This window comes from Chlorocebus sabaeus, chromosome 11, assembly GCF_047675955.1.
Source record: "Chlorocebus sabaeus isolate Y175 chromosome 11, mChlSab1.0.hap1, whole genome shotgun sequence".
In the NCBI taxonomy this organism is placed as follows: Eukaryota; Metazoa; Chordata; class Mammalia; order Primates; family Cercopithecidae; genus Chlorocebus; species Chlorocebus sabaeus.
In genome coordinates, this window is record NC_132914.1 from 110,189,225 (window position 1) to 110,215,358 (window position 26,134).

The 26,134-nt window shown below is 54.2% G+C and overlaps 1 protein-coding gene across 1 annotated transcript in view; it reads left to right on the forward strand.

The window, feature by feature from the left end:
- The first annotated feature begins 3,082 nt into the window (after positions 1-3,082).
- DTX1 (deltex E3 ubiquitin ligase 1) overlaps positions 3,083-26,134 on the forward strand; it is a 42,001-nt gene continuing 18,949 nt past the window's right edge. The window contains exons 1-3 of the mRNA XM_037996492.2: positions 3,083-3,378; positions 3,885-4,886; positions 24,177-24,864. Coding sequence (XP_037852420.1) covers positions 4,628-4,886; positions 24,177-24,864 — 947 coding nt within the window. The 5' untranslated portion in view covers positions 3,083-3,378; positions 3,885-4,627. The remainder of the gene's footprint in view (positions 3,379-3,884; positions 4,887-24,176; positions 24,865-26,134) is intronic.

Genomic DNA, 26,134 nt, shown 5'->3' on the forward strand with positions numbered 1-26,134 from the left:
ATGAATGACCGGATAGATGGGTGGGTGGGTGGATGGATGGAGGATGGGTGGATAGATGAGTGGATAGATGGGTGGATGGATGAGTGGATGGTGGATGGCAGAACAAAAAAAAAAAAATGAGTTCGTCTCTTTCTGCCGTCTTTCTGAGCTGTTATAATGGTGCATGTGAACGACCTGGCCAATGCTCTCAATAGCATCAACATGCTGAGAACAGAAGCAAACACCAGGTAGTTTTAGGTTGTGTTCCAAAATCATCATCTAGTTTCTAAGTGTGATAATGAAACTTAGTTTATATCAGTGAATTTGAGATCGTCAATAATCACAGAGCTAGAAAAATCACTGTGGACCTCACAGGCAGGTTAAACAAGTGTACAGTGACAAGCCCCAGTTTGATTTGCAACTCAAAGATCTAGAAAAATGGTACCCCTATCTCCTTTGGTTTCATTGTCCTGACCACCTCAGCTGGTATCAGGGACCATAAGGAAGCAAGACAGAAACACATAAGGGGGAAAATCCTGGGATTGTTTTTCTAGAGATGTAATAAATTTATATAAATAAAATGCCTCAATGGACAAAAAAAAAAAAAAAAAAAAAGCCGTTCATTTTTGATTGCTTTTGTCCTATTGACTTCCTCATTGGCATCTGAGCCATCCCTCCAGTGAATTGTGGGCTCCTTGGTGGCCAAATTCCTTCCCTCTCCCTGGAAACATTTTCTCCCCAAGTTCCCTGGGAGCAGTTTTGCATTCCCAGATGTTCCAAACCCAGTTGAGAGGGGCCATTAAGGGCCACACTGCACCAGATCCTCAGCTGGATACCATCCATTAGTCACTCAACAAACACAGAGGCAGCATGGTGCTATGGGAGGTGCAAAAGCAACTGGGACACAGATCCTAGCTCTGCCACTTATTCCCTATGGGAACTTGGGTAAGCTACTTAGCTTCTCTGAGTTTCAGAGGTTTTCTGTTTCCATGTGTAAAATGAGGACAATATTACCTTCCTTGTGGGGCAGTTGTGAAGAGTAGTAAGTATTATATAAGTGCCTGGCACATAATAGGCACTCAGTAAATAACACCCTTATGTAATGGGCACCAGCCATACCACACCAAGATGAATATGATGGCTATCTCACTCTAGCAGGGACAGATTTCATTTAAGAGGCTAATTGTGGCCGGGCGCGGTGGCTCAAGCCTGTAATCCCAGCACTTTGGGAGGCCGAGACAGGCGGATCACGAGGTCAGGAGATCAAGACCATCCTGGCTAACACGGTGAAACCCCGTTTCTATTAAAAAATACAAAAAACTAGCCGGGCGAGGTGGCGGGCGCCTGTAGTCCCAGCTACACGGGAGGCTGAGGCAGGAGAATGGCGTGAACCCGGGAGGCGGAGCTTGCAGTGAGCTGAGATCTGGCCACTGCACCCCAGCCTGGGCGACAGAGCGAGACTCCATCTCAAAAAAAAAAAAAAAAAAAAAAAGAGGCTAATTGTGATACAGGGTGTCATGTCAAGTTATGGGCAAAGGAACACAGAGGAAGATGGGATGAATTCAAGAAAGGCTTCCTGGAGGAGGTGATATTTAATCAGACCTGAAATAGCATTTGACAGGAAGTCCAGAGACTTGTGTTCTTTTTTCCAATTTGCTGCTAAATCACCATGCGACCTTGAGTCAATCTCTTCCCCACTGTGGGGTCCCCAGATCCTTCTATAACATAAGGTGGTTGAGCATCTGCTCTGAACCTGTTCAGTCACAGTCTCCTGTGAGAAGAATCTGCTGACAGCCAGTGCCCTTCTTCCCAGACACACAAGACACACAACGCCTAGACACACAAGTTTGCCTGTAATGGGAGAGGGGGACTTCATGGACCCCAGAAGGCCATCCATGGACCCTAGGCTAAACTCCCAGAACTCAGTGATCCTGTGGGAGTACTGTCAGTACTGTCATACTGCAGACTTGGCCCTGCCGTATGCAAAGCCTCTCTCTGTAGTCTGCAGCAGGAGAAAGAAAGCAGAATCATTGACCCAATATGAAAAAGCCCATCCAACACTGGGCTGCTGGTGAGAGCAGGGGCCTGGGGAGGGGAGGTCCCTCCAGCAGGCCGGAGAGCCAGAGCTGGGTTCTGGGAAAGCACCCCTGAGCAGCCTGCCCCTGCCCCAGCCTAGTGTATCCCCATCTGCCCTGGGGAGGCAGGCGTGGGCTGCTCTGGGCAGGCGCCCAAACAGGTCACTGACCTCCGTCAGCCACCCAGGCTAGAGTTCCCGGACGCATCCTTCATCTTCCCCAATCTAAACACCCACAGGCCTCGGGTGGTCCACCCCTCTCCCAGCCGACATGTGTCTCAGCTGCATCCAGCTTGCTGGAGGAGAGAGGAACTGGCCATCCCATTTAACACTTGAGCCGCTGCCATTTCCAGTCTTCCCTTCCATCCAACCAATGCTCACCCACCATTTATTGAGCACTAGTTGTTTGCAGGTGGCTATGAAGGACATGGTAGAGGGCCTGCCCTTCTCTTCCTCCAGGATCTCACCTCCTGGCCAGGGTCCCCTCCCCTGGTCCCACCCCCTCTCACCTGGAGCAGGTGGGTGCTTTGGGGGAAGTGGGCTCAGGGCTGGGAACTGGGTACTGGCAGGAGATTCAGATCGGGGTTGGTGTCTGGGCACCAGTCTAAGCTTCTGTGATCCTGGGCCTGGGTCTTACTCTCTCTGGCTTCAGTCTCCTCATCTGTACTCTTCAGATTCCACGGTTCCATCTGAGTCTGAATCAGGCCTTGTCAGCACCCTCCCGCCCCCAGGAATAGTTAGAGGAGGAAAGGAGGCTAGCTCTGAATGCTTCAAGATCTTTCTTTAGACAGTCTCTGGATCTTATTCATTCATTCAAGCATTTATTGAGCACCTACTCAGTGCCAGGCCCTAGACTGGGAGACTGGAAATAAAGATGACAAAGATTCAAGCCGGCGACTCCTAAACACCCCACTCCCTGCCTCAAGCCCTGCTTGGGGTCAGAAGGCCCCTTGGGTTCTCGGGAGGGCCTGGCCGAGGATTTGGGGCGCCCTGAGACTCGCGTGTCAGCGCCGGTGGCGCTCAGGGCCGCGATCTGTCTCCTCCCCTTCCTCCTCCTCCGCCCCCTCCCCTCTCCCTTCCCGAGCACTGCCGAGGCCGCCTCCCACCCGCGGGATCCCGGCGGCCGCCAGCCAGCTCCTGCGTCCGTCCGTCGGCCGAGCAGTCTGTCCACGCGCGGAAAGCTCGGCGCGGCGGCCGAGGGGCCTGGGAGGGAACGGGCGCGGAGGCAGGACCGCGGCTCCCTCCCACTCCGGGGGGAGCCCAGAAGGCGGCGGTGCTGGAGCGCGAGCCGGAGCCGGAGCCGGAGACGGAGACGAAGAGAGGCGGTGAGAGCGCGGGTGCTTAGGGACCCCACCCCCGGCTCCAGCTGGGGGCCCGCGAGCGGCTCGGGAGACGTCTGAGCTGGGGAAGGGGGACTGTTATCCCCAGGGCGGGAGGCAGAGACGGTCCAGCTCCTGGCTTCGCCCCCTCCGCGACGCGACCCCCGAGGGGCCCTGGGCCGCGCCTGCAGCTCCGCTCATCCCCTAGCTTCCCGACACATCCCCGCGCACCCGGCATCCCCCCGGCAGGGTGAGGGCCCCGGGGGAAGGGAAGGCTCTGGGAGCGAAGGGGGGCACCCCCCAGGCGGAGAGTCTCTGAAAACCGCGCCCCCGGCCCCAGCTCTCCCTCCAGGCCTGCCCCAAGGGAAAGCGGGCGGGGCGACCCCTTACGCCCCCCCTTGCTGTCCCCCTTCGGTCCCCCATTGTTCTCAGCCGAATGCTCTCCTGGGAATGGGGGAGGGGGTGCTGCGCTCTCCTCTTAAAGGGCCCTCTCCCCTCTTGTCTCCTGGCAGGTCGCGAGCACGAGTGGGGTGGGGCGTGCCCACGGGCCCCCGCCCCCCTCGTCCCCCTCGTCCCCCAGCCCAGCTCCGGAGCCACAGTCCAGGCGCACCCCCCGGGGGTCCGCGCCGCACCCCTTCCCCGTGTGTTCTGCAGCCACCCAGGCCTTCCAGGACACCGTGGAGAGGGAACAAGGAGCCAGGGACGCCCCCTTCAGCAGGAGCCGTCGGAGAAGGGGGCCCGGACTGGAGGGAGGCAAGAAGCCCCACTGAAGCCAGGCGCAGGGTCTGGGACGCAGTTGGGAGTGCAGAGGGCTGACTGAGAGCCGCAGGAGCAGCAGGCTGTGGCCCAGGCCTCCTGGGTGACAGGCCCTGTCTGGCGGGGAAGAGGGACCAGAGACAACACTGAGGAGGCTGGACCTAGAACGGGGGCGGCTGCCTCACTCCCTACCTGAGCCAGCCGAGGGGGCCAAGGACTTTAGAGCTGTTTCCTCCGGCATAAGAGAGACACTTGCTTTCCAGGGCAGCACCCTTTTTCCGAGAAGGCTCTGCAGGGAAGAGGTCTTTGCAGCCTGGATGGCCACCCCACATTCCTTTAACGGAGGCCTCTAGGCCTCAGAGAGAACCCAGAGTTAGAAAGGAGGCCAGACGGTCCTTGCTGTCCCCCTGGGGAAAGAGGAAGTTGCCGCCTGCTGCCAGGCCCAGGAGTAGCTGGGCCTGCAATAGTGGGGGACCTGGCCCCTGAGGCAGTGGCGGCCATGTCACGGCCAGGCCACGGTGGGCTGATGCCTGTGAATGGTCTGGGCTTCCCACCGCAGAACGTGGCCCGGGTGGTGGTGTGGGAGTGGCTGAATGAGCACAGTCGCTGGCGGCCCTACACGGCCACCGTGTGCCACCACATTGAGAACGTGCTGAAGGAGGACGCTCGCGGCTCCGTGGTCCTGGGGCAGGTGGACGCCCAGCTTGTGCCCTACATCATCGACCTGCAGTCCATGCACCAGTTTCGCCAGGACACAGGTGAGCAGACTCCCCACCCACCCCATGTCACCTGCCCTGCCGAACCACCACTACCTTGCAGTATGGGCTGCTGAAAATCCCAGTAAATCTGATCCCAAATCCCTTCCCTATCTCCCTGCCTCACCTCCAGAAAAACAGGGCAGTCTAACCTTGTCCAGTTTAAGACTTGGATTCCAATACAGCCTCTGAGCAAGTTGTAGGGCCTTGGGCAAGTTGCATCCTCTCTCTGAGCCTCAGTTTCCTCATCTGCATAATGGGTAGATCAATATCTCTCACAGCTGAGTGAGGATTAAATAAAATGGACACAGAATCTAGACTAGCAGTAGCATGTGATTGTAGAATAAGGGCTTCACATGCACTTCCTCATTTGATTTTTTCCAAGAATCACAGGCAGTAAGTCTGTTTATTGTTGTATTATTATGAGTCCCATTTTATAGATGAAGAAACTGAGTCTCCCAGAAGCTGAATGATTTAAACTCAGAGCTGGGATTTAAACCCAGGTGGTTGAATTCCAGAGCCACAACTCTTAACTGGTATCCTGTACTGGCTCCAAGTGTTGGTTTGGGGGGTGGAGTCATGCTGGTGGTAATTAATTGGGGATGGGGGCCGTTGGTGGTGTTGATGATGGGGGGGGTGGCAATGATGGAGGAGACAGTGTTAGCAGTTGTGTTGGTGGTGACTCAGTGATAGTATTGATGGTGGTAGGGTCTTGATGATAATGGAGGGGTGGATGATGGTGACGTGGCAGTGTTGGTGATGTCAGTGCTAGCGTTAACCCTGGAATTCATTGGTATTGGTGACATTGACAGTTGTGTTGGTAGTGGTGCTGGAAGTGGTGTGATGGGGTGGTGATGATGGAGAAAATGATGTTGGTGGCAGTCTTCGTGGCCATGTGGTGTGGCTGATAGCCCTGTGTGTGGATGTTACTTCGTGGTATTGGTGATCCTGTTGTGGTTGTAATGATGGTGATGTTGATGGTTGTGTTGGTGGTAATGTGATAGGTGATGATGGTGATAAAAACGATGAGGTCCCACTCTCAGGCCTACTCTCTTTTGTTCTGGAGATTTGTCATTGTTTGGGAGATCTCCCTGAGTCATTGCCCAGTGGTATCTGTGACAAGCTCCGTGGGCAGTGGGGAGTGGTGGGATCCTGCCGTGTAGAAGCAGCCTAGAAATCCTTGACACGTTTGACCCCCCAAGGACCGGCTGATGGGGTTTGGGGAAGTCCCTACGAATTCCTGGATGTCAGAACCACACGTAATAACCTCAGGCTAGTAGGGTGCTCTCCTTCTCTCTAGAGCTGTGCCAACCAATACGGTAGCCACCAACCACATGTGGCTACTTAAATTTACATTAACTAAAACTAAGTAAAATGTAAAATCCAGTTCCTCAGTCTCACTAGCCACACTTCAAGTGCTCATAGCCACATGAGTCTCGTGGTACCTCGTGGGCCAGTGTAGATCCAGAACATTGTGTTATTGCAAACATTTCTATTAGACCGTGCTAGTTAGAAAGAAGGCCAGCCTTTCTAACTAGCACAGTCCAATAGAAGTTTCTGCAATGATTGGACTTTCCAATAGTCTAGAACATTGCTTGGTACCCACAGGGTGCTTACCATGTCTAGAAACACAGGTGAATTCATAACAAATGGCTTATTGATGGTACAGATTAGTACATCTATGTTTCCGTAACTCCAGGCATTGACCACCATCACTGGTGGTGCCAGTTGTTTGTGCATTCCATCGTATGATTATTTACTGACCTCTGCTGTGTGTCCATTTCTGTGCTAAGCACTGAAGTACAGCAGGGAGCAAGACAGAGTCACCAGTCGAGGTTTTCTGCTGGAGGAGCTGCGCTGAATGTCCCGGTGTGGTCAGGAAGCAAGCAAACACACCACCGCAGGGACAATCAGTGGCAGAGCTGAGAGCGTGAACTAAACCCGGCCCAGAGGTACTCAGGGAAGGCTAGCCTGAGAACGTGATGTTTGAACAGACATCTGAAGAATGAGTGAGGGCGCCAGTGTCCCTGGCAGAGGGCACAGCCAGTGCGAAGGCCCTGGGGTGGGAAGGAGCAGAGGACATTTAAGTCCGTTCTGTTTGGGATGCATCTCCCACCAAGGGGAAGATGGAGCAAGATGCAGCTGAGCAAGGACCAGATGTACAGGCCTGGACAGCCATGCAAAGAATTTTGAATTTGATCCAGAGAGTAGAAGTCATCATTAGCTCCACGTGCGCATTCTTCCAGAGAGGCACCAAGGACCTGACGGAGGAATGGGAAGTGTTGCACCTTGCCCGCCCCGTTCTCTTTTCTCCTAGGGGTAGAGGGCAGGGCTGTGAGGGCAGAAGTGGGTGGACATCACTGCTTGCTAGGAGATCTGCTGTTCTGCAGGTTCAGAGCTAATGCTGGGTGTAGCCATCCTCCAGGACCTAGCTGGGTGGGGGATGGGCGCCGGGGTCCTTAGAAGCAGGGACAGACTCCCCACAAGGCTGACACGTTGGCAACTTTACCTTTGATCCTCTTATCTTTGGGGGGACCCCCATTCCTATTCCTAGCATCCCCTTATGTTCCCGAGTACCCAGACTTGCACACTCCCTTTTCATCAGACCTCATTCTCTCAATAGTACCCATTTTATGGTTCAGCCTCACTGGATCCCCCAGAAGTTCAGCTCCGGTCACTTCCCCTCACCCCCTCCCCAGAGCTGTTCACTCCACACCTGCCCCCTGTTTGCCGGAAAAGGGAAAAAAAACCACTCATTCCTAAATGGAATCCTGGGAGCCTGCCAGGAACCCCCTCCCACCCCAACCAGAGAGGGAGGAAGGCCTGGAAACCTATTGCGGTTGGCAGGAGACCTCGGCTGCCTGGGAATCTGCTGGAGAGTGGGGCAAGAGGCTTCCTCACCAGACATGTGAGGGTTTCTCCTCCGCTTTACCCAGGAGCAAAACAATATCAGGAAAGGACGTCTTGTCCTCATTGGTAACGGACTGGGAAAGAGCCTCAACCGGCAGGGAGCAAACCTGAGTGCCAATGGTGTGACCTCAGGCCTCTCCAGATCTGTTTCCACATCCATGAAATGGGTGAGAGCATCCCTTCTCCAGCAGCGTTCTCAGATTGACAGAGAGAATCTGGCTGACTTTATCCCACAAACATCAATGAATTATCTACTGTGCACGTAGCACGGGTTCACCACTGTGTGTATGAGAGACCAGCAAGAGATCTTACATCTGTTTTTTTTTCTTTTTTTGAGACAGTATCTCACTCTGTCGCCCAGGCTAGAGCACTCGGCTCACTGCAACCTCTGCCTCCCGAGTTCAAGTGATTCTCGTGCTTCGGCCTCCCAAGTAGCTGGCATTACAGGCACATACCACACCCAGCTAATTTTTCTATTTTTAGTAGAGACGGGGTTTCACCATGTTGGCCAAGCTGGTCTTGAACTCCTGGCCTCAAGTGATCCACCCACCTCGGCCTCCCAATGTGCTGGGATTACAGGTGTGAGCCACCGTGCCCGGCCGTGAATCTTGAAAATATTATATTTCATATACACACACACACACACACACACACACTCCAACATAATGCTGTAAAACCCAAAACTCATGTGTATGTGCTGAAATCAACACAAGCTTCTGTCTAGATTTTCTTTTTTTTTTTTTTTTTTTTTTTAGACGGAGTCTGGCTCTGTCACCCAGGCTGGAGTGCAGTGGCCGGATCTCAGCTCACTGCAAGCTCTGCCTTCCGGGTTCACGCCATTCTCCTGCCTCAGCCTCCCGAGTAGCTGGGACTACAGGCGCCCGTCACCTCGCCCGGCTAGTTTTTTGTTTTTTTTTTTTTTTTTTGTATTTTTTAGTAGAGATGGGGTTTCACCGTGTTAGCCAGGATGGTCTTGATCTCCTGACCTAGTGATCCACCCGTCTCGGCCTCCCAAAGTGCTGGGATTACAGGCTTGAGCCACCGCACCCGGCCTCTGTCTAGATTTTCTAATTGTAAAATTCTCCATATGTTCATTGAAGCTGAACTTTAATTTTGGGGGGAGACTGCCCTAGCTTTGCTAGTTTCCCAATACAGAAGCTGGCTGATTTTTTTCTGATCGCGTCAGATAATAAATCTTTTAAGCTTTGTGGGACCCACAGTCTCTGTTGTAACTATTCAACTCTATCAGAGCAGAAAAGCAGCATAGACAATATGTAAGTGAACGAGTGTGACTGTGTTCTAATCAAACTAGTTGTGGACACAGAAATTTGAATTTCATATCTTTTTCACAGGTCATAAAATTTTCTTCCCCCCCTCCCCCGCCAACCATTTAAAAATGCAAAAGCCATTCTTACTTTCTGAGCTGCACAATAGCAGAGGGTGGGTGGATTTGACCTGTGTGCTGCAGGTCACTGACCCCTGCCCTCACATGTTCTTAACCTGAGCATGGGGTAAGACCGTGCTGGTGCCACGGAACACCCAGCATGGCTTCTCCACGCCTCGTGGTGTGTACCAAGGTACACGTGCGTGTGCGTACACACACACAGCACCAGCCTGCTCGCACAATGCTGACACACACATGCCCTGTGTATGTGCCTCTCGTGCAGTGCAGCCAGCGGAAGAAAGCCCAGGTGTCAGGCTGGGGCCACAGGGGAGAGGCCAGGCTCTGGCCCCACAGGGGGCTGCTGTTTGTTCAGCTGGTGCCCCCTCACCTTTCTCCTGCTGGGCTGTTTTCACTGCTCCCTGCAGGGGGTGAGGTTCCCTTTGAAGCCCTCTAGGTCCAGAGCCCAGAGTCTGGACTGGAAACCGGGGCCCCTCCACGGGGAGGCCTGATGCTGTGCCCCTGAGCTGGATGATGTTAGATCCATCCCGGTGGTGTCCCAGGCAGAGGGCTGGAGGGAGAGTCAGAGCTGGGAGAGGGATGGGTGGTTCGCTCGCTTTGCAGTACTGAGCCAAGTGCCCGGTTTCCCTCAAAGCTTTCTTTCTTCATTTCCCTCTGTCTCCAACCGTCCCTCCCACAGACAAAGATTGCCACATATGGGAAGCCCAAGGCCAAGGAGTGCTCAGCTGGTGGCTGGGCCGGGCCCAGGAGCCGTCGGGGTCTTGGGGTGAGGGGTTGGCTGCCACCGGCAGTGGGGGAAAGGTTTGAGATTGGCTTTCTGCTCCCAGAGAAGAGGCCACAACTTCCCTGGGGGATCATTTACATCCCCTGCCACTGGGACAGCCGCCTCACCCAGACCCTAAATTTCCCACCCAGTCCACACAGCTGGACAGAGGTACGACTCAGCCACTTCTGCAGCAGCTCTCAGCTCACTCCCTAGCCTCGTATGGCTGGAGCTGGGGAGAGGCACCTAGCTGCCTGGTATCTCCCATGTCGCTCTCCATGTGCTCCTGGAGGGGTGCATGGCAGCCTCCTGCCCACTCTGCTGATGGGATAGCTGAGGCCGAGGGAGGCCAGCTGGGGACCATCCACAGATGCCATATCCGAGGCTGCAAGCCTGGCCTTTTCTGGTGCCCCCATGCTGGCCGAAAGGTTGGAGTGGCAGGTGCTGGTTGGTTCCAGGATCTTCCAGCCTGCCTCCTTCCCCAGAAACCTTGAGCTTCACTCAGCCCTGGCCCCTGCCCTGAAAGTAAGCACTATCTGAGGACACTTAGGCTGGAGCCCCTTAGGCTGTTACCACCCAGATGGGAGGAGCTTTTCCCATCACCAGGGAAAGCACCTCGGGAATTTAGACACCAACTGGGGACAGTGAGGCCCAGAGAGGGTGAGTGACTTCCCCAAGGTCACACAGCCTACCAGTCCTAAGCTAGAGCCCAGGCCTCCCAGACAGGCCTTAGGGATAGAAAACAAGGTGACATTTAATGCGAGGGCTGAGAGAACCCCCTCCCCCTTCTCTCTTGAGAGCACTCTTGGGGCTTGTTGTCAGAGTCTAGCCCAAGGCAGGGACAGCCTGCACTACCCTGGAGGCCTCCAGGGCTCAGCTCCTGGTTACAGGACCCTTTGGGACCCTCTCTCCAGCCTCCTCACTGGAGACTAAGGCTGGCTCTGATGCCAGGAGCAAGAAAGATTATGTGTAGGGGCAGGGAACGGTCCATCTCTGGTAGCAGCAGGTCCAGCTAATCCACATGTGGGTGTCTCCCCAACCACCAGTCACACTGTCTGTATTTCCACCATTGCAGACCCATGGTCTCTGGCTGCTCAGCTAACTCCAGAAGCTGTTTTGAAACTATAAATTCGTCGCTCGTATTTGGTAGTCATTGGTGGCTTCTCAGTACCAGGTCCTGGGGTGGGTCTTGGGGACTCAGACAGAAGGACATAATGCATTTCAGAGTCTAATCTATCCACTTCAGATCAATTTCAGAGTCTAGTGAAGGTGAAAGCAAATGCATATCATGGGAATAGCCTTTGAACCCTCTGACTCATAAGGACAACAGATACAGAACTAAAACCCAGCTTGACCCCTTGCTGGCTGTGTGACCATGGGCAAATTCCTTAAACTCTCTGAGTTTATTTCCTCCTCTGTAAAATGGGGATAAGAATAGTCCCTAGCTGGGAGGGTTGTCATGAGAATTAAATGAGATATGTAGGTAAAAGCATGGAGGATACAACTTTGCACATAGTAAGCACTCATGCTCAAGGAAGAAAAAGATTTAAATGCCTCATTAGGGAGATGCAGGGCGCCTTCAGCCATAGGATGTGCACAGTGTATGCCTGGAGCCTCTGAGAGGAGGACTTCCTGGAGGAGGAATCCTTTGAGAGTGTGTGGTTTAGGTAAATAGAATGATGAGAGGAACACTTCCAGGTGGAGGAAACAGCAGGGGTCCTTCAGCAGGGTCCTGGAGGAGGGTCTCAGGCCTGGGTGGCAGAGGGAGGCTGTGATGGGACATAGGGGATGGGTAGAGGAGGCCTCTTGGGGCCCACTGGGGCCTGGCAGGCTGGGCTGCCAGCTGCTGCCCTTTAGCAGCCAGGCCCCAGGGGACTCACAGCCACACCGCAGGACCAGCCTCATTAATCATGGGCCCTTGGAGCTGGAGCAGGTGGGGCAGGGGCAGCCTCAGGCACTTCCTACAGTCTGTCTGGGTTCCCTTCACCCAGTCAGCAGGCGTCACCCCCTTTTACACATAGTAAAGCTGAAGCTCCGAGTGTGGGGAGCCACCTGCCCACACTGGGAAGAGGTGGATCTGAGATCAGATCCAGGTCTGCAGCTGGGTGGGCAGGGCCCTTCCCAGGCTCGCCCAGGCCACCGAGTACCTTGGACAGCACCATCAGCAACCTGCCCACGCCTTCCGGGCTGGGGGTGGGGATGCCCGGGACAGACCCCCCTCGCAGCTCTCTCCCTCTCCCTCTCCTCCCCTGACCCCTTTTTCCTCCTTCTTCCCTCCCTCCTCCTCTCCCGCTTCCTCCCATCCCCCACCTCATCCTTCCAAAGGAGCTGTGGAGTCTGACCTGGAGAGGAAGGAGGAGATGGAAGCTGTGATGGGAAGTGTGGGGGCTAGAGTGGGGGAGGTGATGCAGAAGTGACAGGTAGCGGGGCTGTGGAGGGGATGGTGAAGAAGGTGGTAAGGAGTGAAGGGCGAGGGGATGGGAGGGGAGATGATGGAGAGCGTGATTAGAGAGTGACGAGGAGGGGCCAGGAGGGGGAGGCCATGGGGAGGTGAAGGGGATGCTGCTCACAGTGGCTCCAAGTGCCCATTCAGGCAGTAGGCAATGGGGCTGGGGTCCCTAACTCTCTCCCCAGTGTGATGTTATTGGGGCATGGGGGTGCCTGGGGTGCTCCCGGGCCTCTGCCCACCACCTTTGTCTCTCTCCCTGGGCCTCTGTCCTTCCACCTGGCTCTAGAATCACAACCAGTGGTAGCCAGTCCCCAGGACAGCTCCAGGCCCTTAGATAGTCACCCCCCATGAGCCCACCCAGCCTCTGGGTTGACATAGACACCCCCACCAGCCTCTAGCTGCCTCTGGCTGACATCAACTGAAGACACGGGGCCTGGAACCTGGAACCAGCTGCCTTGGGGAATGCTGCTGGTGAGGGCCGGGCTGTGGGTTCCCGTCCCAGTACCAGCTGCTTACTAAGAATCGTGGGGTGTGTAGGCCAGGTGTGGTGGCTCACGTCTATAATTCCAGCACTCTGGGAGGTCAAGGCGGGTGGATCACCTGAGGTCAGGAGTTCGAGACCAGCCTGGCCAACATGGTAAAACCCCATCTCTACTAAAAATACAAAAATTAGATGGGCATGATGGTGGGCACCTGTAATGCCAGCTACAGGAGGCTGAAGCAGGAGAATCACTTGAACCCGGCGGGTGGAGGTAGCAGTGAGCCAGTGAGCTGAGATCGCGCCATTGCACTCCAGCCTGGGCGACAAAGTGAGACTCCGTCTCAAACAAACAAACAAAAAAAAGACTTTGACCTTAAGTAAACCACACTGTCTCCCTGAGCCTCTGAACCTCTGTTTCCTCACCTGTAATATGGACCTGATGGTAGTACCGAACTCGTGTGATTGTGGTCACTATTCGTTCATTCATCAGGAATTTCATGAGCACCTACTGTGTGCCAGGCACTGTCCGGGCACCAGGAATGTCACAATCAACAGGATAGACACAAATCCCTGCCCTCAACGTGCTTCTGTTCTGGGGTAAGGGGTGGGGTGATGATGGGTGTGATACAGGCGCCAAGGAAGTCCCAGCATATAGGATTGTCCCCCACCTTGGGGCCCAGGAGCTGCCGGGCTAGGAACTGAGTCTCCTCCAGGTCCCGCATGGTTGTGTCCTTGCTCGGCCACCCTGGCCAAGCGCCTCTCCCTCTCTGGGCTCCTTCCATCATCCCTCTGGAGCTGCTCCAGGCTGCTACTGCTGCCTGCACAGACAGCAGTGGCAGGCCGGTGATGGGGTGCATGAGGGAGTCTGGCACTGGGCCCTGGAGCTGAGCACCCTGAGATGCAGAACAAAGGACGAGGCAATCAAAGGAGGCTGCCAGGACAGTCCTGCCAGCAGCTGCAGCACAGCCACCTCTTGTCCTGATGACCGACTGGGCCTTTGTCCCCTCCCCCTCCAACTGCAAGCAGAGCACAGCAAGAGAAAGCGCAGAGTTTACCTGGAATACCACCTTCCCAGGGCCCTCCGCTTGGCTGGGGTAAGCATCGCCCTCCCCAGCTTCCTCTGTTCTAGGGAACAAAGGTTCATTCGTTCCAAGGTGTTACTTACCTGGCCCTGTGGAAGTGACAGTCAGGGAGCCTGGGTCCAAGACCTGTCTCTAATTTGCCAGGTGATCTTGCCCAAGTTTCTCTCTGCAGCTCAGCTTACCCATCTACACAAAGGCTGCAAATTCAGATGCTTACAGGGCCTGGGGAACTAATAGAAGTGTGTGCAGTGTCTGGGAAGGTGGAGGTTTTTTAACTGTCTTGCTCTCCAGTGCCTGGTACGCAGCAGGTGCTCAGTAAATACTTGAAGGCATGAATGGGGCCAGCATAACTCAGCTCCTGCTCACTGTTGCCAAGGAGGCCAATCGTTGTGGCCCCACCCTTGGATATCTGGGGATTTCTGAAATCTGGACTGGTGTGAATCTGCCCCAATTTTTAAATGTGAGGCCGATTCAGGTGGCTCATGCCTGGAATCCTGGCACTTTGGGAGGCTGAGGCAGAAGGATCACTTGAGCACAGGAGTTTAACACCAGCCTCAGCAGTGTAGTGAGACCCCATCTCTACCAAATAAAAATGAAAAAAAAAAATTAGCTGGACATGATGGCACACACCTGTGATCCCAGCTACTCAGGAGGCTGAGGCTGGAGGATTGCTTGAGACCAGGAGGTGCAGGCTGCAGTGAGCGATGATGGCATCACTGCAATCCACCCTAGGCAACAGAGTGAGATCCTGTCTCAAATAAATAAATAAATAAATAAATAAATAAATAAATAAATAAATATTGGTCACTATTTTAAAAATGTAAATAGCATGTGAGCCAGAACAAAACCATATCTGCCCAGCTTGCAGTCTCCAGCCTAGTCATGAGCAGCATTCAGTTAGGTTCATTCAGATGTATTTGGTTATTCATTCATCCAACATTTTGCAAGTACCTACCTCCCCGCGCTCCTGACCACAGAGGGATGCCAAGGTGACTGTAAACCAGCCCAGCCTTGGAGAGGCTGCCAGGCTGGAAGGAACACAGACACCTCCGCACCTAGTGAGCTGTGTGCTTTGATGGGAGCATTGCGGGTGCAGGGTGCTTTGGCGGCCCCAAGGAGCGAGTGGTTTGCCCTAAGGATGGCAGAGAAGATTCCAAGAAGACAGAGTACTTGTGCTGAGCCAGAAGATTGAGAAAGAACTCAGCAGGGAGGCCAATGGGGTGGGGCGGGCAGGACACTCCAGACAGATGGAACAGCATATGCAAATACAGAGGCATAACCACACACGGGGTGTTCAAAGAATAGCTGGAATTTTGGTGTGGCTAGAGAGTGAGGCTGTGCAGACAGCTTGTGATGGGCTTCAGAGGCTACACTAAGGAGCTTAGACTGATTCCTAAGGGCACTAGGGAGCTATTGATAGCTGTTGAGCAGAGGAGTGACACAGCCTTGAGGCTGTGAAAAATCCCTCTGGCTGCCATGTGAGAATGCACTGCACATTGCAAAGGGTGGACACTGGGACACGGGGAGAGGAGGCCCCTGCAACAGTGCAGGCTAGCACTCTGGTGACATGGGCCAGAGAGCCGAGAGTGGAAGTGGGGGAAGTTCAAATCCTGCCTAGATTCAGTCTTCACTTAGTAGCCCAGTAGCTATGTGACTTTGGACTTCAGGCAAATTGCTTCACCTCTCTGTGCCTCACTCAGTGTTTGTACAAGACAGTGATAGCAATAGTTATCATTATTATCATATGTTTATTATCATTATTATCACAACAACCTGCCCCAGTCATTTTGTGGCTGAAGAGTTGACTTACATGAAGCATTTAGAACAGCCTGGCACATAGCAGGCCCTCTGGGAGTGTTTATTATTATTATTATTATTGTATTATTATTACAATTATGCCGTTTCACAGATGAGAAAGGAGCAGTTTGGAGGGCTCAGGCGGTGGAGGACTGTTCAGCCCTCTGTCCCCTCCCCCTCCACTTCCTGCTTTGCTGGGGATCTGAATCCCCTGCTGGGTGTGTGGGAAACCAGGTGACCAGAAAGCCCCCCATACAGCCCATGGCATATGAGTGCCCACCTCCGCCTACCAGCAGCTTCCAAGGTGGTAGCCACTCCGAGTGCCACGCAGCCCCTCCGCCTTCCTTAGGCAGCGCTGCAGACCCCCTCTCCTCCCCTCATCTCCCCACCACCCTGGCCTGGCTTCCAGCAGACCCTGGAGAACCTGGGCTGGCTTCAACCACGAGGAAGCCACTAATGGGCCACAGCTTAGCCTGATGAGTCCCAGAGGAGAGTTTGGAGGGAAACAGAACACTGCGGGGTTATCGATCTTGAGGCAGGAGCCGGCGAGGCAACCTGGATCCACAGGCTGCAGCTCGAATCCCAGCCCAGCCAGTGCCCCCAGCCAGACTCCCATGTCTTCTCAGGGAGCCTCAGTCTCCCCATGTGCTTGATGGGGCTACTATTAGCACACACCCCTGGGGCTGCTGTGAGGACTGGGAGATGACATGCGTGAGCCCCTAGCACAGTTGCTGGCACTGCGGAGCATTCGGTAAGGTGCTGGGTGCCGCTGTTGTCCTTGTGGGAGAGAGATGAGCAGCCATGCAGATGCCAGCTAAGGGGCTATTCCAGAAGGTCAAGTAGCAATCTGGGGTTGGAACCTCAGCCATGTCACTTACTTACCGTGCAACCACTGTGCCTCAGTTTCCTTCCCCAGAACATAAGCTCATGAGACTAAGTCAGAGGGAACAGCAAATGAAGCGAGGCGGCAGCCTTGTGTGGGCTTCGGCTGGACCGCTCACAGATGGCATCCGGTGCACTCCTAACTGCTCCGTGCCTCTGTTTTCTCGCCTCTAAAATGGGCCAACAACACCCCCGCCTCCTAGGGGTGCTAAACATACCCTTTAGCTTAAATGAGCTAAACACAGCCTGGGGCAGAAAAGTGTGCTCTTTCAGTGTGGATGGCTGTTAGTATTATGACTTCTGGGTTGGTGAAGGATTCAGTGAAGTCTCTCACTGGGGCCCAGCCACGGCCCAACCCCCGGTCACAAGCCTCAGCCTTTGGTGGGACTCCCCCAGCTCGACAGGATGTCCCATGACTGCCTCCCACGTGTCCCCTTCCCGTCAGGGTCTGGGTGCCCCCAAACTGAGATCATTTCCCTCCGGGAAGCCAACCCCAAAGGGAGGGGTGCCCTGCTGGGCCTTGAAGCTGGCCCAGCTCAGGGAGGAACCGTTTAGAGGCTGAGGGACCGGCAGGAGGAAGGCTCAGGGGCTCAGAACCCTCTCCCTTCTCGAGTCAGCTGCTTCTTAAGGCTAAGACGTGGGGGCTGAGGCGCCCACATACCCACCTCTAGGCAGCGGGGTCAGATCGGGACCATGCTCTAGGGCAAACGCCTCACATGGCTAAACAACGGAAGGTAAAGCTGAGGTAGTGAGCTCTCCACCGCTGAAAGTATCCTAGGCTGTGCTACCACTTGGTGAGGTTGAACCCCTTGGAACCAGTCCAGCCTGGGCCTGCCTTTACTCCACGAGTGTGGCATTATTCCCACCCCTCTGCTCTCACCCTCCCAAGAGTTCACCTCTCCGGGCCTCAGTTTCCTCATCTGTAAAATGGAAATAGTCCTGGTCCCTCCCCGGAAGCAATGGTGTGAGGATGAAATGAGTGAGTGCAAGGAGATTGCTGAGCGCAGCATGCGCCATACAGTAGGTGCTCAATAAATGCTAGCCTTAGTTTCCCTGATTCTCCATGATGGTCTCAGCCTGTAGGTTTCCAGCTTCCCTTTCTTTTCATCTCTCAAGCTAGTTCTGTCTCTGACTCCAGCTCTCTTTGTATCTGCTTCAGTTTCCCATGTTGGCCTTGGCCTGTCTCTGACAGTCTCTTCGATCATGCGTCTCTCTCTCTGTCTCTCTCCATCCCGCTGTCACCCTGTCTCTGCCCCAGGCATGAAGCAGTCACTGGCTGCTGTGGCTATGGCCGCCCCCACACCCGGTCTCAGGGGGCCCGGCTTGTGCAGTGCTCCAGCTGACACTGACCAAAGCCCCTTTCTCCGGCTCTGCTGGAAGAAGCCTGGAATTTTTCTGCCAAACATTTTTAAGCAACTAGGGAGGAGAGGGAAGGGGAAGACAACAAAGGCAGAGACACAAAAACAGGCCGAGGCACGGAGCCATGTTTGTCATAGGCCCCTAACTGCCTGGGGGACCCAGGCCCTGTGGCCAGCACAGCAGGGTGCCCTGAAGGCCAGAGTGGGGTGTGTTCTGCTCCGGCCACCAGCCTGAGGCCCAGCCTCTCTCCCAGGCTGAAGAAACTCCAGCCCCTTCTTAGACCCATTGTTCTGGCTGAAAATCTAGGCCACGGCCACTGCGGAGGAGAAGGAGCATTTCCACCACTGCTCCCTTGGAAATCTTGAGATCGAAGTCCAGGCAGGTCACCAGGGAACCAGCTGCCCACCCCCTCGGCCTGGTCCGCGGCCAGCCTGGGCCAGAGAGGCGGACGGATGGGCAGGCGGGCAGCGGCGGGCGCTGCAGGGTGCAGGGCCCAGCGGGGAGGACAGCAGCTGCCCTAATTACTCCCGCTCTCCAGGTTCCAATCTTGTTTCAAAAGGACTCCAGGGACACAGCCTTTAATAACTACCAGTAAACAGGCAGGAAAATCGATACCTGGTAAATAGAGCCCTGGAGAGAGGGAGGCCTGGGCTAGCTGGCCCTGACGAGCTCCCAGAGTCCTTTGCTGCAGAGCTGGCCAACGTTGACGTTGAGAATCCTCCTCCCGGCCTGAGGGTCCTCCCCAGGGACCCCTCGACGCTTGGCCTCCACCCTGGGGGCTGCTTGCTCTCCAAACGCCACTCCCTCTCCATCAAGCCCAGAGTTTCCTCTTTCCCACTCCTCTAAGTGCCAAGTAGGTTGCCTGTCTCGGTTGCAGATGCCTTCTTTGTACCAGGCTTTGTGCCTGGTGCTCGAAACATAGTTGCATATCTGACCTAGTAGTCTTTGTCCTCCCAAAAATCATCTACCAATGAGAATGACTAAGAACAAAAACAAATAATGACAGTGTGAGGACAGACATGCAATAAAAGACTGCTGCATTTGCCAACTATAGCAACAGAACAGAGAAGCCCGTGTTGGAGGAGATGAGCACATGGAGGGCTTTGATGGATGAATAGGAGTTCGCCAAGTGAACAAGGGCTGGGGGAGGATGAGTGTGGGTAACGTACGTAATATCAGCCATTGTAGCTCTATTCATTGAGTGCTTACTAAATGCTAAGTGTTCTGCTAAGCATCTTTGCCTATGCATTATCTAATTTTGTTCCCCCAGTAATTCTTTGGGGTAGATATTAACACCCTCATTTTATAGATAAGGGCACTGAGGCTATGTGTGGTGCCAGCCAGTTTTTGCACAAGACCTGAGAGACTTTTTTTTTTTTTTTTTTTGAGACAGAGTCTCACTTTTTTGCCCAGGCTGGAATGCAATGGCTCAGTCTCGGCTCACTGCAACCTCTGCCTCCCAGGTCAAGCGATTCTCAGGCCTCAGCCTCCTGAGTAACTGGGATTACAGGCATGTACCACCACGCCTGGCTAATGTTTGTAGTTTTTAGTAGAGATGGGGAGTTTCACCATGTGGGCCAGACTGGTCTCGAATTCCTGACCTCAGATGACCCACCTGCCTCAGCTTCCCAAAGTGTTGGGATTACAGGAGTGAGCCACCGCACCTGGCTCGACCTGAGAGACTTCTGAGTTGTTTGAATCACTTCACTCTGCACCTCCTATCCTGGCCCCTCCCCTGCCGAGCTCAGGACTTGGCACACAGGGGAAGTTAAATAAGGCGGGTTCCCATTGCTTCCCTTCCTATCCTGCACATTTTTCAGGTCATACACTGCCTTCCCCTCACCAGGAGCTCCATGGTGGTACTTCATGCACATCAGCCTTGAAGATCAGTCATCACAGCCCCTCAGTTTGCAGGTGGGGAAACCGAGACCCTAAGAGGGGAAGACCAGCACACAAGAGCAGGTGGGAGCAGGATCCAGGGTTTTCTCTCTGACGCATCCCCTCCCGGGCCTGCTGTGGAGGAAGCCCCATCACCAGGGAAGAAATCAATCTGCACACACTCAATTAAAATGATCAATCAGGCATCAGAGTGAGGCTGCCCCAGAGGTGCAGGGGAAGTTTTTGTCTGATTGGCTGGAACATGATAGGCCCCAGGGACCTTATTTCCTGGGGCTGGGCTGCCAGTCCAACCTCTCCACCTCTCCAACCCCGCCCCTCTCATATCAACAGCCATAGCTCCATGCCTCGATTTCTCCAGCTGTCGGGGCCTGTCCAGTTGGCAGGGCACACGGCTAGTCTGTAGCCCTTGTGATTCCAACAGAGGAGAGGGCAGAGGACAAGCTCTTTCAGCCTTGAGTAGGGATACACTAGTGCGGAACAGTCTGGAGTTCCCCTATCCGGTTGCAGATCCCTGGGCCAGGCACCCGAGAAAGATGCCAATTAACAATGGAAACGCCTTCTAGGTATTGAGGGCCTACTGTGTGCAAGGACTGTGCCAGGTGCTGGGAGTACAAGAGTGAGCAAAGCAGACAAGATCCCTGACTTCGCGGCTGACAGCCTAGAGTGAGGATACGCAGTGTAAAGAATGCATGCAGATTAATACATCTTGCCTGGCTCAGTGGCTCACACCTGTAATCCCAGCACTTTAGGAGGCTGAGGCAACTGGATCCCCTGAGGTCAGGAGTTCAAGACCAGCCTGGCCAACATGGTGAAACCCCATCTCTACTAAAAATGCAAAAAAATTAGCTGGGTGAGACATACCTGTAATCCCAGCTAGTCGGGGAGTCTGAGGCAGGAGAATCATTTGAACCTGGGAGGTGGAGGTTGCCGTGAGCCGAGATCACGCCACTGCACTCCAGGCTGGCTGACAGAGAAAGACTCTCTCTCTCTCTCTCCATATATATATCCACATATACAGGTAATGCCAAGTGCCAGGGAGGAAAATAAAGCAAGCTCAGAGGACAGCAATAGGAGGGCTGCATTTTTAGATGTTTGAACACACACCTGTAAGAAAGAAGGGAGGAAACGATGAGAACATATGGGAATGGTGAGGTCATATTCCAGCCAGTGAGAAGGCCCTGAGGCTGGACAGTGCCTGGTGTATTTGAGGGACAGCAAGGAGGCCAGGGTGGCCGGAATGGAGTGAGTGACAGGGGGAGGTAGGCAATGTCAGAGGAGGACAGGACCCCACAATGTGGGGTTTCGTTGTAGGTCATGGCAAAGACTTTGGCTTTTACTCCAAGTGAGCAGAAGCCCGGGAGGATCTTGAGGAGAGGAAGGATGTGATCTGACTTGCATTGAGCAGGATCCCCCTGGCTGCGGTGTGGGAAATGGATTACAGAGGTAAGGGTAGTATCAGAGGCCAGTCATGAGTCTACTGCAATGGTCCAGGCAGGAGAGAGAACATGGCGTGGACTGGGTGGTGTGAGTGCAGTGGGGAGCAGTGGTCAGATGTGTGTGTGTTTGAAGGTGGAGATGACTGGATTTACGGGCAGTTTGGAGGTGGGGTATGAGGTAGGAAGTCAAGGATGAGACCAAGGTTTGGAGGTCCAAGGAAGAGCATCCAGAAGGGCGGGAGCTGCCAGGAATTGTGATGTGAAGACTTCGAGAGGAGCAGGTTTGGGGCAGAGGAGAGCAGAGCTGAGTTCAAGGTGTCTGTTAGACCTCTCCAGGGAAGGGTCATGAACCTGGCTCCCAGGGGAGAAGATGGGGCTGAAGATGGCAGATTTTGGAATCATCAGAGTAGACATGGTATTTATCTCAATGGATCCTCTTAGCAACCCCACAAGCCACTGTTGCAATAGCTAGCAATGCAGCAGTCTTTTATTGCATGTCTGCTTGTGCCCATTTTCAAGATGAGAAAACTGGGGCCCAAAGATGTTGAGTTGCCTACACACAGTCACAGAGCTGGAAAGTCAGAAAGTCAGGACTGGAAGTGAGGTCTGTCTGCCTCCCAGCCCTGGCGTCCCATCCAGACCCTCTGCGGCTGTTCTCACTCACTCCTCCCCTAAACCCTGTGTGAGAGGGAAGGGGTGGGTCATGGATGATCACCCCTCTTTTTGAGATGGGGCCACTGAGGCCTGGGGAGGTTGAAGGGACTTGCCCGCAGTTGAGGAGCAGTCGAGTGTGCTGTGTTTCTGCAGGTGTGCCAAATGAACCCAGCAAAAGACTCACTTCATCAGTCCCAAGACACAGAGCAGGCTAAAGGCTCTGAGAAGTCCTGCAGCCTGGACCTTAGGTTATCTCTGGTTAGCCCGGAGTTTCCTGTGGAGCCTTGCTCTCAGGGGAGCACACAGAGCTTTGGCAAACACGAAGCTGTGGTTGGGAGTAAAGCCTCAGTGCCCTCCTTTATGACAGGGGGCCCACCTGGCAGTCAGCAGGTGTTTGTTGAAGGAAGTAACAAATGAAACAAACAGATGAATGAAAATAACAAATAAGCAAATGAAGGAATGGACCAATGCAGGGATGAGCACAAAGTGTGAATGAATTTTTTTTAAAATGCATCCATTTGTGACCTAATGAATTCATTCATTCATTCAACAAATATCGCTGGAGCACCTGCTGTGTGCAGGTGCTGGGGATACAGCAGTAAATAAAACAAAATCCTGACCTTGTGGCTATTATATGCTAGCGAGGGGGGAGATGGACAGAAACCAACATAAATGGGTAGAATGTGAAGTATATCTGACGGAGAAAATGGAGCGGGGAAAGAGAGAGGGGAAAGTATGTGGGGGTGCACAGTTTTAAAGAGGATGGTGGTAAATGAAGGAATGTCTGAATGCTTGAACACGGGAGTGGGCTGAAGATGGAGAATACATAAAGGTATCAATTTTTTTTTAAAAAAAGCATAAGGGGCCTAGGGGCGGTGGCTCACACCTGTAATCCCAGCACTTTGCGAGGCCAAGGTGGGTGGATCACCTGAGGTCAGGAGTTCGAGACCAGCCTGGCCAACATGGCAAAACCCCATCTCTACTAAAAATACAAAAATTAGCCCAGCAAGGTGGTGCATGCCTGTAGTCCCAGCTACTCAGGAGGCTGAGGCAGAAGAATCGCTTGAACCTGGGAGGTGGAGATTGCATTGAGCCTAGATTGTGCCACTGTGTTCCAGCCTGGGTGACAGAGCAATACTCTGTCTGAAAAAAAAAAAAAAAAAAGTGGAGCCAGGCATGGTGGCTCACACCTGTCATCCCAGCACTTTGAGAGGCCAAGGCGGGAGGATCGCTTGAGCCCAAGAGTTCAAGACTTAGCCTGGGCAACATAGGGAGACCCTCGTCTCTAAAAAAATAAAATAAAATAAAATAAAATAAAATAAAATAAAATAAATAAAATATACAATAAAATAAAATAAAATAAAAAAGGATGACTGCAGGCAGGAATGAATGACCTAACAAAAGAATCATTGAATGAATGAATCATTGAATAAAGGAATATATGAATATGTGAACTAGGGCGTGGATAAATGAATGAACTAATGCAAGAATTGTTGAATGACTAAATGAACTAGTGCTTGAATTAATGAACGAGGGCATGAACAGATAGATGAATGAATCATTGAATGAATGAGCGAACTATAAGGAAGGAGAGGACTGCATGGGGCCTCTGTGCATAGCCTTGGTCTCTGTCTATGCCTGCCCCACCTTATCTTACTGTGGTCTGAAGAACCCCCGAGACCCCTTTGTCCTCCCTCGCACCATCCAGGGCCTGTGATAAACCCCCACTTCAGTGTCTGTCTTGGCCCTGGAGAGATGGAGGGTGGGGGAGGCCTCCACACCTTGCTGGTTTCCTACCTCAGGCTATCTTGGCACCCCCACCCCATTTGGTGGCTTTCCCACCCCTGTCCCTAATCTATTGACCATGCGCGCCTGCCCACCTCTCGCCCCAGTGCTATGTGCTGAACCCTTAGCCCCGGCCCCCCTCGCCCTGGGTCCCGCCTGTCCTGACCCTCCAGCCTGTACTGAACCTCATGCCTGGACCTTGACCTCCTTCCTCTCCATGCATGTATTGACCCTCTCCCCAACTCTGGATGGACCCGTTGGAGGCCTGTGCCGCCCACCCCTGCCTTGCTGTGGCCCGCCCTTCCAGCTGCGCAGACCAGCGCTCGGCGTCCCCACCCCTGGCCGAGCCGCCCCCGCCCGCTGTGCTGACGCCCCCTCCTCATTTCGAGTACAGGCACCATGCGGCCCGTGCGGCGCAACTTCTACGACCCGTCGTCGGCGCCGGGCAAGGGCATCGTGTGGGAGTGGGAGAACGACGGCGGTGCATGGACGGCCTACGACATGGACATCTGCATTACCATCCAGAACGCCTACGAGAAGCAGCACCCGTGGCTCGACCTCTCGTCCCTGGGCTTCTGCTACCTCATCTACTTCAACAGCATGTCGCAGATGAACCGCCAGACGCGCCGGCGCCGCCGCCTGCGCCGCCGCCTGGACCTCGCCTACCCGCTCACCGTGGGCTCCATCCCTAAGTCGCAGTCGTGGCCCGTGGGCGCCAGCTCGGGCCAGCCCTGCTCCTGCCAGCAGTGCCTGCTGGTCAACAGCACGCGCGCCGCCTCCAACGCCATCCTGGCCTCGCAGCGCCGCAAGGCGCCCCCCGCGCCCCCGCTGCCGCTGCCGCCGCCGCCGCCCCCTGGAGGGCCTCCAGGTGCGCTCGCCGTGCGACCCAGCGCCACCTTCGCAGGCGCCGCGCTCTGGGCAGCGCCCGTCACCGGCCCCGCCGAGCCCGCGCCGCCTCCCGGGGCGCCCCCACGGAGCCCGAGTGCCCCCGGCGGCGCGCCCACCCCGGGGCAGAACAACCTCAACCGGCCCGGGCCCCAGCGCACCACCAGCGTGAGCGCGCGCGCCTCCATCCCGCCGGGGTAAGACGGGGCCCAGGGGGAGGGGGCCTCTGTGTTGTCCGCAGGCAAGGACGAACCCCGGGGGTGGTTGGCCACTAGGGCAGGAGCAAAGATTACAATAATATTAATGACGGTAAGTAATATCTAGCATCCACTAAATGTTCATTTTGTGCCAAGCATCAACTAAGCACCTTTACATGTTCCCACGCATCTATCTCCATGCATAAGGACCCTATGAGGTAGGTACCATCATCACCTCCAGTTCACAGACAGGAACTAACTCCCCCAAGATCAGACAATTCACAAGTGATGGGGCCATAATAGCAACATCAGCAATGGTGCGTGTTCCATGTTTATTATTTGCTAAATTCGTTATATGTATCACCTCGTTTATTCCGCCAAACGGTTCTACCATGTGCATATTCCAGATGGGGAAGCGGAGGCTGGGAGAGCTATGGTGCCTTCTCAGGGTCACCGGGGAAGGGTAGACCTTGGAGTCCAGACCTGTCCGATTCCAAAGTCTGTGCTGTGTTGTCTTAGGATTTTTAGAGGGCTTCAGAGTCCAGCTGTCCTTGTCCCAGTCCATGCCCACCTCACATGGTGGCTCGAGCAAGCATCAGCTGCTTGTCCAAAGTATTTCCCCATAGGCTGCACCTGAAATACCACAGTTACTCTGGGTTAATACTATGGTTTGCACACGGGGCTCCAGGGACTCCTGGGGTGACCTGGAATCGTGGGGGTGGGGGAAAGCCAGGCAAACAAGAGTCTGCCTCTCTGCTCTTGTTTTAACGAGAGCAGCCCTTTTTGGAAACACTTTTATAAACTGGCTTTCCCAGCATGATTTTATTAAGGACGGGCACCCAGCTTGTATCAAGTTTGCAAATTATTGGGTGAAGGTGTCCCAGGCCCAGTATAGGGACCCGGTGAGCTGCTGTTGGGTGCCCACCCTGGACCCCAATTCATTCCATCTGAGCAAAGAACCAAGGCATGAGGGGTGGCAATGAGAGGAAAAATCAAAGACCTTGAACTTGGGAAAGACGAGGGGGATGTGGACTGTGGGCCACAAGAGGAAGAGAGGGCACCCAAAGCCAACTGTGCTTCAGTCACCATGGCATGGCCCGGGGAATTGATAATGATGACCCGAGATCACCAAAGCTCAGATCTGGATGTGATCTTTGGGGTCACCGCATCCAGGTCACCCCTTTTATTATGGGCAAACAAGGCCTGGGAAAAGGAAAGGTCAGGACCCTGAACTAAGTGGCCCTATTCACCCTTTGTCCCTTTGGGAGTC